This window comes from Nelusetta ayraudi, unplaced genomic scaffold, assembly GCF_046127955.1.
Source record: "Nelusetta ayraudi isolate G7.1 ecotype Tasmania unplaced genomic scaffold, CSIRO-AGI_Nayr_v1 ptg000042l, whole genome shotgun sequence".
NCBI classification, from domain to species: domain Eukaryota; kingdom Metazoa; phylum Chordata; class Actinopteri; order Tetraodontiformes; family Monacanthidae; genus Nelusetta; species Nelusetta ayraudi.
In genome coordinates this window covers 3,238,417-3,250,295 of record NW_027466092.1, presented here as the reverse complement: position 1 = coordinate 3,250,295, position 11,879 = coordinate 3,238,417, and the positions used below count along the sequence as shown (strand labels likewise).

General features: G+C 45.7%; 1 protein-coding gene across 1 annotated transcript; it reads right to left on the bottom strand.

Annotated features, from left to right (window-relative positions):
- Positions 1-1,341: 1,341 nt before the first annotated feature.
- Positions 1,342-11,810, bottom strand: wdr45b (WD repeat domain 45B). Its single transcript, XM_076033689.1, has 10 exons — positions 11,371-11,810; positions 10,126-10,200; positions 9,003-9,104; positions 8,332-8,419; positions 7,170-7,264; positions 6,791-6,981; positions 6,568-6,653; positions 5,024-5,125; positions 4,336-4,457; positions 1,342-3,308 (listed from the first exon to the last, which is right to left on the bottom strand). Exons 1-10 carry the CDS (start codon positions 11,435-11,437, stop codon positions 3,202-3,204), a joined length of 1,035 nt encoding a protein of 344 aa, XP_075889804.1. The 5' UTR covers positions 11,438-11,810; the 3' UTR covers positions 1,342-3,201.
- Positions 11,811-11,879: the final 69 nt, after the last annotated feature.

Below are 11,879 nucleotides of genomic sequence, written 5' to 3'. Positions count from 1 at the left end.
ACAGTGCGGTCAGTCGTAACATCATGAAATGTGTAGGGGCCTTTTTTAAACAATGAAAAGGGGAGAGGTGTTTGCTGATGTACAAATCATATTATTTGTAAGAATAGAAAAATGATCAGCATAATTTCTGCAAAATTGCCTGAGCTGGACATTTTTTTTAAATGTCTCTATCCTATCAGTGAATGCATCAGCAAGGAGAAAAAGCCATCTTATTTTGAACGCTCCACTAAACAAAACATTGCTTGTCATATTCCTTCTGACCAGCAGGTGGTGTTAAATCTTACTGCCAGGTCCTTTCACCTATAACGCAAACGCGACACGACACCGTGACTTTTTCCACCATGTAAAAAAGAAAGAAAGGAGACAAAACGAGCCCACGGTGTCATTGTAAAAGCGGAGTTACACTTTATTCACCGACTTCACTGCAGGTTTGTTTGTTTTTGTTACAATCATTCCGAGTGTCAGAGACAAGTTGGCGTCTGACGACACTGTGGTCAGTCGCTGCGTGTGTTGAACGGTGCCACACCTGCCGCCGAGTTACAATCAGAAGCAAAATAAAAGTACAAAAAAAAAAAAAAACCCGTCACGAATGAAATGTATATATATATATATATATATATATATATATATGTGTGTATATGTGTATATATATATATATATATATATATATATATATATATATATATATGTGTATATATATATGTGTATGTATATATATATATATATATATATATATATATGTATATGTATATATATATATATATATATATATATATATATATATGTATATATATATATGTATATATATGTATATATATACATACATATATATGTACATATATATGTACATATATATATTAACTTTTTTTTTTTTTTTTTGCACCGAAGCAACATAAACACAGTCAACTGACGAATGGAACAAATGCGTGTGTGAAGTGACTCGTGAACACGGTTGTGTGACGGCGGAAGGAAGGATTGACGCGGGTTAGAATCACAGGCTTCACGCAAAAAGCCCTTCAGAGTCCCTGATTTTTAAACGAGCTGAACATTTCAGTTTAATGAGGTTTCTCCGCCGCTTGCGCCGAGGTGCAAACCGCCGAGATATAACGGACCAAAAAAAAAAAAAAAAGAAAGAAGAAAAGAAAAGAAAATCGAGGACAGACGCAGCAGAACTCAGTGAGTGGAGCAGAAGAAGCACCACCAGAGCTTTTCACCGTTCAGAGAAGAAGTCCATTAAAGCAACAGAGCAGAGCTTCTCCTGAAAGGTTGCGCTTTAATTGCCTGAACACTCGAACTCGACTTTCCTAATGCTTTACTTGATTTTAGGCTGTGTGACCCCCCCCCCCCCCCCAAAAAAAAAAAGAGCGACTGTGTGATTTTAGGTAGGGTGTGGAAGAGCGCGGCCCCGACGTCGGCCAGAAGAAAAACAGTTGATCACGTTTTGGGAATAATAAGAAATTCTTTCGGTCACGATGGAATCGCCAATGCCTCGGGTGGGTGCAATACCTCCGACATCCAGCAGGGCGCAACTCCTCTGGGTTTCAAGAAGGGAAACCTTTGTGTGAGGAAACAAAACTCTTTGTTCCAGTCTTCAGTTTAAACCCTTGGGCCAGTTTGTAGAAGAAGGGCCCTTTGGAAATGAAACAGTCCAAATGAGACGTGTTTCATGCTCACCGTTGTCCAAAAAGTTTGGAGAGTCTGTTAATGTTTCACAGTGGTGAGCCAGTCATCACCAGCACACTTTATCTCAGTGGGTTTAAAGGTCCCCTATTACACCAATTGCAACGCAGTTTATTTGTCATCCTGGGCTGCAGCGGGGCAGCCCAACACTGAACTCCACAGCCCTGCACAGAAACAGCAGTTAGCCGCCTGTTTACAGCATACAGCTAAAAATGATGCTAAGATCGAGGACAGATTGGTGAACCTGGCGAACGGCTTTGTTTGTCGTTAAAAAAAAAATTCTTGTCCTTTGTGATGTCACAAAGGGCTGATTTCCAAAGGTTTTTAACAGCCACTTTCTGTAAAGTGGAGTTTTGGCGTTGAGTGAACTGGCTGCTGGGACAAATCATTGTCCCAAAAAATAACTAAAGTGACTTTTGCACTACGCGAAAGCTGAAAACTTTCGAAAGTGTACGGTTGCAAGTTTGACTTCGCACTTTTAGTTTGACCAAAACCGAGAGAGAGAGAGAGAGAGAGAGAGAGAGAGAGAGAGAGAGAGAGTTTGTTGATGGACTACAGACGCAGTGCAGCCGCTAAACGCCGAGCTCACGACTGTGACGGCTGCAGTGAACGCATCGTAACGGCCGCGAGAGTGGTTTTCACTCTCGCCGCCGCACTTCCATCAAGGCAGTGAAGAAAAAGCGACCAGCCGCTCGTCTCGGCCGCCGTAGTAGAAACAACAGAACAACTTGTTGGAGAACATATTGCACAAAGTATGAAACAAAAATAGACATTTGGGTTGTTGGGTGTTTGTTTTCTTTTTTTTTTCTCCGTTCTTTTGTTCGCCATCACTATTCTGTACATTTGCGCCGGGCAGTTCAAATTCAGTCGGGTGCGGCGCGTCTTTACAGTGAGTAGAAGAAAATCTAATAGTAATACTAAAGCGACCCTCCTCGCCGACACCTAGTAATGTACACTGGTATATACACAAACACGCGCACTGTGCACACACACGGGGACGGCAACGTGCGCGCTCGTCCAGATTCCCTCCCGGCTTATTTTTTTTGTTGTTTTTTTTTGTATTTTCTGAGGCACATCCTACGGTTGGTTTAGGTGGTGTTAGTGGGCGGAGCTCTCACCGACCCGGCGGCTCCGTCCCCGTGATGCAAGAGTCCGTCCCTGCGTGATTAAAAACAGCCGTCCTCTGTCAATCACCTGGAAGACTGGCGTGAAATAGAAACTCCCTCCTCTCACTTGGTTTCGGGGGGGGGTTCAACCCCCCCTCCCCCTGGCCCCCGCCCACACCCTCGCTCCAGTTCCTCCACGTTTGTCCGTCTTCCCTTTGGCCCCGACGCTCCCCCAGAGAGTCCGTCAAGGTCGCGAGTGACACCACCAGCTTCACTTCCTGCTGCTTTTCCTCCTTCCGGACGCAAAAGGAAGCGAGAGCAGAACGTAAGATTTTAAAAAAAAAAAAAAAAAAAAAAAAAAGGAGCGCGGGAAAAAAAGTCTGCGTGGTTAAGGAGTCTCCAGTGGGGTCAAAGGTCATATTTTGTCGTCGGTCATCTCCAGGAACTGGGCGTAGACGTCTCGGGAGCACTCCCCCTTCGGGTTGAACAGGAACTTGTAGTAGCTGCCGTCGGCGCAAATGGCTGCGAGTCAGGAGGAAGGGGGGTGGGGGCGGTGTGGGGGGGGGGGGTGGAGAGGAAGAAACAGTCAGCAGAGTCGGGACGCCAGCGGAAAGACAAGGCAGACGAAGGAAGCATGTTTCTGAATGACTGACCAACTGACTTATAGCTAGCTAACCAGGCAGACAGACAGACAGACAGACATTCTCTCTCTTCATTCATGCCAGTGTTTGGCACAGTCAAAGATTGAGGAAGCACTGCTGAGCCCATTAATAATCACATTACACACAAACAACACTGGACTCTTTGTTTCTCTGCAATGACGTGGATCGAAAGGAAAAAATAGTTTGTGAGTGGGAATGAGCTGCTCATAGTTTGCAGCTATTTAGGGAAACTGGGTCAAACTGGTCCAATGTCTAGAAAGTCAGTGACTATTCAGGTGGGGAAAAGGCCACAACAAGCGAAGCGCCGCAGAGGACAGGAGGCGTCTCTGCTCCCCACATGAGCGCCTGTGTCTTTAAGAAGTGACGCTGCCGTCGATCCCACGCTGCTGGGGGGCGGGGGGGTGCTGAGTGCAGGAGGGGCGGTGGGGGTGACACCAGTCTGATCAGCTGCTCCAAACCACAACTCACCCCCCTCCCCCCTTCACCCCGACATGTGAGTCCAAAGACACTGGTAGAAAACTCTCAGATCAGCACTTTATTTATTTATTTTATTATTTCTTATTTTATTCTGGGGGGGGCCCAGTTGGTTTTCCTCTGACTGTACAACTCGCTTTGATTCACCTTTGGTTGTGATTTAGAGCTGTACGAATAAAAGTTGATTGATTGATTGATTGATAAGTTTCAGATCAGTCAGCCAGGTAGTATTGGTCAAATGATGATGACACTAACTTGCTAAATATACCAGGAGATGTATTTTCAACATAGAAACCGTCGGTGAAAAGCAGATTTGGAAGGAATCCACAACTGATCACCGAGAGCCTCTGCTGTGTTTCCCTCCGGTGTGGTGCTGTGCTGTGCGTGCACGCGCTGTAAAAAAACGGACTCACCTATGACGGCGTTGGGCTCCGTTCCAAACGCGCACACGCAGGGGGAGCCCGAGGGCACCTGGAACTTGGAGAAGCTCCACTTGGAGCTGAAGTACTTGGGAAGGAAGCTGGCGGAGGCCAAACTGCAGCGGGGAGAGAGAGAGCAGCGGGACGGATTGGAGCAGAGGGCTGCCTGGCGCACTCCACGTTCAAGAGTAAATATTTATCCAGAGAGGACAGTCGGGCGGCAGGAAACACAACTCACAGGCTACACGCAGAAAGCCAGAAATAGAGGCCGAGAGGAGGGTGAGAATTTGACCTTTAGAGCAAGTCAGCGCTGCCATATTTAAATAAGGTAAACCAAGACCGGAGAAATAGATGCAGTCGGTGTTTGATAATAATAATAATGACCTGAACTTTCTGAACTTTCTCAATGGTTGGAAAAAAAACAGGGGGAAATATGGCAGCGTCACTCTCACAACCAGTGCATGCAGCATCTTTTCCTTTACGTTTTTAGCTTTTTATAACCTTGTTGCAATCTCACCACAAGAAAAACCAAAGCTCACATCAACACTCTACATTTAAAATTCCCTCTCTTAACTACGGCTTTGAAGCACGTGGAGTGGACGACGGGCTGCTGTTTGAAAAGGTCGTTCGTTCACAACAAAGTGGAGGCAAAGGCGACGAGCGACGACGACGAGCGACAAACCTGGACTGCTTGTTCCTCTTGGGGTCCTCCGCAGCGAAGATGTGCACCGTGCCGTGGTCGCTGGACACGCAGATGAGGGAGGCATCCTGGTTGAAATTAATGCTGCAGAATGAGCAGAGGACACAGACGGGAGGGGTCACACCAGGTCAGCTGGGAGCTTCTTGAGAGCCACTTTGATTCAAACAGAACAGAAAAACTCCACCGCGCACACAAAGTCGCATTCTGTGGGAAACGCTGCAATCTCACCGAGAACTCAAAGCTATTTTGAATCGCATAGAATAGAATGGAATAGAATAAAATGCCTTCATTAATTCCACATCGGGGGAAAATTTGCATAATTACAGCAACAATACAGTGCAAAGAGAAAATGATAGTCATTAAAAAGAAATAAAGAAATGACGTTCTCAGCATCGTCAGCCAATCAGGCGGCAAAGCAGTGGAAAGTCACCCGGTGGTTGAAAGGCTTGAAAGCAGAGCATGCGTGGCTGAATGCTGACAGCAGAGTGGGGCTGGAACTCAGCAGCTTCATCACAGTACAACATGATGGGGGTTTGTGTGGAGACGTTGTTGCAACGTCACACCGTCTGTCACGATATCATGGTTTCAATTCCATGCAGGAGCCTGCGGTGGATGAGGTGACAACCAATCCCAATCCGACGCAATCAAAAAACACCTTCAATATGATTTGACCAGTGCAGTCATCACCTATTCCTGGCATTGAGAACTCAACCAAGGTCACCACTAAAGTGCAAAATCAATGGAGTCAACCTGCGTGGTGGCCACTGTATGCAGTTTGCGCGAACATCTTCAACATCAATTTTTCTGAACCAAAACAAAGCAAGCAAAGCAATTTCAGAGTCTTTCATCCTTTGGTCAGAAATCCCTCCGACGTTGCCGACTGGTGAACTCGAGGAGGCGAACATCGCTCTGTTGCTTCGCTGCTAGCCGGACCTGCCTTGACAAAGTCTCAAACTGAAGGTAAACATATATATGAAAAACAAAAAGGTGCACCCTAACAATTCTGAAAATCAGATTGTCTCAGGCCTGACCAACATTAGGTACGGTGCCACACGCTGTACGTCACAGTTCTGGAAACACTGGAATGTGTTCCTTGTAAATGGGGGTCACTGGATGACCCCGGGCTGTAGTTATTTATTTATTTATTTATTTATTTATTTTCTTCGCTTGATGATGTCTGTTTTATTTTATTTTATTATTATTTATTTTTGATCTTGTTAACTGGACCTTGAGTCTGTTAATAAATCAATCAATAATAATGTCTATCAATATTTTCATGTAGTATCAACATAAATCACAAATACAAATCGTAGGTAAAAATAAATAAATCAATAATTGATGCTGATGGATGCATTGTTACGCCCCTACTGGAGAGGACACACGTCTGTGAGCTGGGTGCGTGTGGCGTCGTGCGCAAGCAAAAAAAAAAAAAGAAAAATTCACACTGAACGTGCATGCGACACAAACACAGACGCAACGGTGGCCGCACTGCGAGTCTGGGAACGGCGTCAGGGCTCAGTGCTCACCAGTAGATGTTGGCCGTCTGAGAGCCCCGCCTCAGTTCCTGTATGAGCTGCCCCGCAGAGGTGTCGAAGATTCTGATGAGGGTCCCCTGTGGAAAAACACGGCGCCCACAAACATCAGCCGCTGGGACAAAACAGGGAGCGCGACAGGAACGACGGCTCCGACTTCAAACGCGAACCCCGTCGGCTTGGTCCAGAACCCCCCGGCCCGCTCGGCTGCGCTTACTTTCTCCGACGCAGTGGCTATCCGCGTGCCCTGGAGATTTAGCGCGATGCAGCACAGCGCCCCCTCGTGGGCGGGGATGTCAACGGGGGGCTTCTCGGTGTTGGCCAGGTCCACGATCTGCACGTGGCCCGAGTGGGTGCCGGGGAAGGCCAGCAGAGAGTTGTTGCTGTTGGGACACAGCACGCAGAGACCTGGCGAGAACAAAAGCAGAGAGAGGCCGGCTGTGAAATTATTGATGGCAGGAATCCTCTTTGCCGTCCCGGGACTCCAACCGACGGAGCGTGACAGCGGCCGCGGCGAAGGCGGAGCTTCTCCTGCAGCGGCCCGAGCGGAGGCGCGGTCGACGTTTGAGCGCGGGCTTGTCAACAGCCAGACGCACCTTTGGGGTTGTAGCAGGTCTCAAAGACGTGCAGCTGATGGGGGTTGTGGGTGAAGGTGAAGACTTTGATCATTGAGTCCAGGACGACCACGATCCTGGCAGGAGGGAAGAAACCAACACGTCTGTTACCAACGACGACGACGACAAAACATCTGATTTTTGACTGAAACCAGAATAAAGAAAATTGACTTTTGCAGCTCTTTATCGAGTCTTTCAGCATTACTGACAGACCGACTGAGCCAGCAAATACAAAGTGTGACGTGCGCATTTTTAGGTGGGCGGGCTTTCCCCACAACGCTGCGCCGAAATGAGCAGAAATCAGATTTTGCTCGACTTTCTACATCACAAGTCGAGCTGATTATCACAGTAAGGCCTCTACAGACTGTCTGTATTTTCCCGCTGCACGAGAGCAAGCAGTCATTTTCCCCGCTAGCTTTTTTTTTTAAGTTTTACTTTGGTAGAAATTATATTTTACTTGGCACTTTTTAAAAAAAACATTTTTTCTTAACTTATTCCTCGTAGTGTCCAATCATGGCTTCTGCCACACCAACATTTCACTGCCACGCGACGTGACGAGACAAATAAAATCTTTGAATCTTAGCAAGCGCTAGCAGTGAGCGGCTAGCCAATCGCAAGGGAGTGAGCTGTTCTAAGGCGGAGACCACGGATGGAGCGGATATGTTTGTTGTTGGAAGTAGGAGACCACAGAAATAATCTTTTTAACCTGGAATTTTAGGAAATGCAGAAAAAGAAAGTGAATTTTGTTCCGTGACAGCGGTTTTGAGGGTTTCTGCTTGGTTGTATATCCAAGTTTTGTTCATATTCAGAATATCATGTGCATGTCATTTGTGCAGGCAACTGTGTCGCTGATGTCGTGTTTGTTTTACAGAGCAAACTGCAAGAACTTTCAGCAGAGAAAAATGAGCCGTGTGTGGCTTTTTCTTTTTTTTTTTTTTTTACAAGCTTGGAACCAGAACAACCCGGTACAGAACTGCTGTAGCTTCCCTTGTTTCCAGCAGCAACAAAGAGCGAAGACAGAATTTGGTGATGTTTACCCGTACGAACAACAACAAATAAACACAACCAGCAAAGTTAAGTTTGAAGGATCCTGGACGAGTGAAGCGTCTTCGCAGTCGGACCCATTTCAACTTTCTGAAATTACCTGTCACGTCTCAGCTTCACAGCTTTCACTTCTGTCGAGAACTCAATCTCGATGACCGTCTTCTTCTTCAGGTCGTCCCAGATCATCACTGCGCCAGCAAAGAGAGGTCATTGTTTAACGGCCATTCAAACACAGCGCGATTAATTTGAACCTGCCGAGCGAAGCGCGTCTAACTTGAGTCCTTCCTCTTTCCCTGCCACGTGACTGCTCTCCACTCAATCACACATGTGTGACAGCAGAACCACATGACGGGAAAGAGCGACGTGCCGATGAATGAAATGCAAAGTTAAAAAGCGGCTTTGTTTCAAACGATGTTCTGCTGCACGTGTGACTGAAAGGGACTGACTGAAATAGAAGCAGGCTGCACTGCTTCATGCAGCACAGACCTCAACACACTCCAGGCACGTCATGATATTTAATTGGATTTTAGAAGCAACATGACCAAACCAGAGTTTTTGCCAATTAGATTTAGAGCTATTTAACGTCACTGTGAACGTTCTGAAGGTTTCTTTGGCTCAGAAAACTGGATTTCAAGCTTTTTAACACGGAGGATGTGCAGATATTTTATGCGATACAAACTGCAAAACGTTTCTTAGGCAAACAAACAAAAAAGTTCTGGTATAAAGCTGCAATCAATTTATGGTTTGAAAAAGCAAAATGGTCCACTAAACCTTTGTTGGTTGGGTACTTGGGTTTCTTTCCTCCTCCAACCAGCGCCAGATAGTTACACCTGAACAGCATCTCAACGTGGCCGACCCCGCCCTCCAGGAACTCTGAAAGACAAGTTGAATGTCATTATGTGACTGAATGAAAGTCTTGCTGATTACATAACTCTGTCAACTGCACTGCACTGCACTGCACTGCTGTGTAGTCGAGATTGGGAAACAAATATATGACTCGATTCTGCAATTACAAGGAGTCATTGTGACTAAAAGAAAAAAAAAAGTCCGCACTTGACAAACAGAGCAGCGTATATGGACCAACACAGAGAGTTAAAGGACCACTCTCTGTCCCCAGCCATCAAACGCTAAGAGGTGGGAGAGTTCCATTAAGTCATGTGCACAGTCACATTGCCCGTCCTGTTGAGGGTGGAGCCATTTCCTCATTCACCCCTCCTCTTTAAAGGAGTTGTGAGGACTTGATTCCTTCAGCTGAACAGGAAGATTAGACTTTTTGTTAGCAATGAATGTGGACTTCAAGGTAGCATTGATGTGATTCATCTACACTGACTGGTGCAACGCTTTTTGGAAAGTACCGTTTGAAAACCTTTAGTGTCAATTATTGCCCGGATTATTTCTACAATATAAAAAAGTGTATTTAGGATGGGAGCATTATCACGAATGTACTCCAAATCATTTCAAAGAGCAGTGCAAGTTCAATAATTAGTCTGCCCTCTCCAAATCCAGCCAATAACTAGCAAACCAGCTGAAAGAATTCACAGTATGAATGCAGCTACACTGCGGATACTTCAGCACTTTCTTGGGAATGTAAACTTAACAAGGTCAAACATCCCAGACAATGACAAAACACAGCACGGTATCGGAACAGGGAGCGGTATGACAAACTTGAAGCTTTAGACAGAAGAGTCAAGATTGTCTCTCTTGCTGTTCTGCTTGATGTCGCTTGGAAATTTGGCCACTTCACTTTTTGATGATTATCATCCGTCAGCTTCTTCTTTATAAATGTTGCAACGTGGCAGCACTTTGTCCTCCGAGCACACTCACTGGTTGAGAGATTATGGCTGGATTGTGACGAACCCGAGCAGCGTGGAAACGTTAAGGCAGAGACCGTTACCTTGTTTCTCCTTCTCCTTAAGTGGATCTGTGTTGTAGACGCGAAATCCATTTTCCATTCCGCAGGCGAAGCATCCTGCAGAGACGCAACACAGGGGAAAGATGGCATCAGACATGGATCACCAACTGAAAAGGGCGTTTATCAGCAGTTGATGTCTTATCAGCGTTTTTTTTTTTTTAATTGGCTCATTGCAAGGACCGTACTTGACAGGATTGCCAGGGCACAGCAATATAATAATAAAAATAAAAATAAAACGTCAAAGTTGAGCTCACTAGGGGACTGGGAGGACCATAGGTGTGTATATATATACATGTATAGAAAGAAGATGACAGAGAGAATGGAGCAAATGATTAACAGGTCAACTGGTGGAATTCTGAAGTGTCACACCGTGCTCACGCCAATGACGTCGACGTGCGCCGATGCTAACTCTTGAGGCCGCTATCATATCGCTTACAGAATCACCTGATGGTTGGCCAAGTTCGAATAAAGTAGAGTTTTGTTTTTTTGTTTTTTAAATTCAATTGTTTTGTCTATTCACGCCGATGCTAAAGTTGATGCGTTTTACTTTACGGCGTGTCATCAAGTGAGTGGGTGGATAGCAAAAACAACAATAAACCCTGAATATTAAGCCTTCCGGTTCGACAGGGGAAAAAACTACTTGATGGACAATAGGCGACCCGAAATAACTTCCCAGGGAGTGACTGAAATATGGAGAAAATAACGTCTTAATTTACAGTGAGACTGGACTTAGCGAGATGAGCCCTAGCTACTGTTAGCAGCGTCGCAGTCGTTCACGCACTCAGCTAACGCCAAGTCAAGGGGAATTTGACTTACTATTGCTTTTGGGAAAGGGAATTATCAAATATCAATGGCTGCCCAGACGGCGTTTTGTTTAAAATGAAAGCATTCAACACACATTTTATTTGACAACCCCTGCCACACGAGCCCAACCTGAGTTAAAGTTCTAACAAAACGGCTAAGTTGATGTAGCTCTCACTAGCTAGGACAGCAGGGCAGCTAAAGCTACCAAGAAGTTGTTGGTTTTGAGCTTCGTGAAGACGTTTGTCAACGACGTCAACGTATTGTCTTTCCCTGAACAAAGAGAATCACTAATGGTTGAAGGAATGATTGTTATCAAACGTCACGGCAAATGTATTCTCTTTGAAGACATCCGTTTAGCATTGTTAGCTCACTATCCCCAACGCTGCTAGTTTTCATCTGGAAAGAAACAGCGCCTCTGCTTACCATGATCCTGGTTAAATCCGGCATAAAGAAGCCCGTTCCCATGAGGATTAGACGGCAGTAAATTCATGATTTCACACAAAAAAATTGAATTGCCGGAAATAAAAGAGTCCAACTAATCCCAACGGCGCTGGCTGCGCAGCTACGCGGCGACCATTCCTGCCCAGACTGCTTGGCAGAAAGCAGGAAAACAACGGCGGCAGGTTCCTGCTTGGAGAGAGCCGCCACCGGCCAAGATCAAAGAGTTGTCGGCCGAGCCAAAGTTATGCTCCGTGGCGTGTTTCAAGCGCGTAATAAAATTAATATTTTCGGTAAATCGTGGCTAATTGAATTTAAACATGTCACCACAATCACGAGGCAAGGTCCAAAGAAAGGTTTTGCTTGTTACAACTTCAACAGTCGGGAAGCTCGGGTCGTACACTGCACACTGGAGCTGGTTGTGGATGGAGAGCAGTGTTAACATGTAACGGAAACTGATCACGAATCACTTATATTTAACGTAGGTTGTGCCC

What these genes read in the sequence shown, in the direction of transcription:
- wdr45b (XM_076033689.1), bottom strand. Translation starts at nt 11,437, where the DNA reads ATGAATTTACTGCCGTCTAATCCTCATGGGAACGGGCTTCTTTATGCC. An exon ending in CAAGTACCCAACCAACAAAG is followed by an intron (nt 8,420 to 9,002) that starts GTTTAGTGGACC and finishes TTGCTGGCGCAG; the next exon opens with TGATGATCTGGGACGACCTG. An exon ending in TAGCCACTGCGTCGGAGAAA is followed by an intron (nt 6,654 to 6,790) that starts GTAAGCGCAGCC and finishes GTTTTTCCACAG; the next exon opens with GGGACCCTCATCAGAATCTT.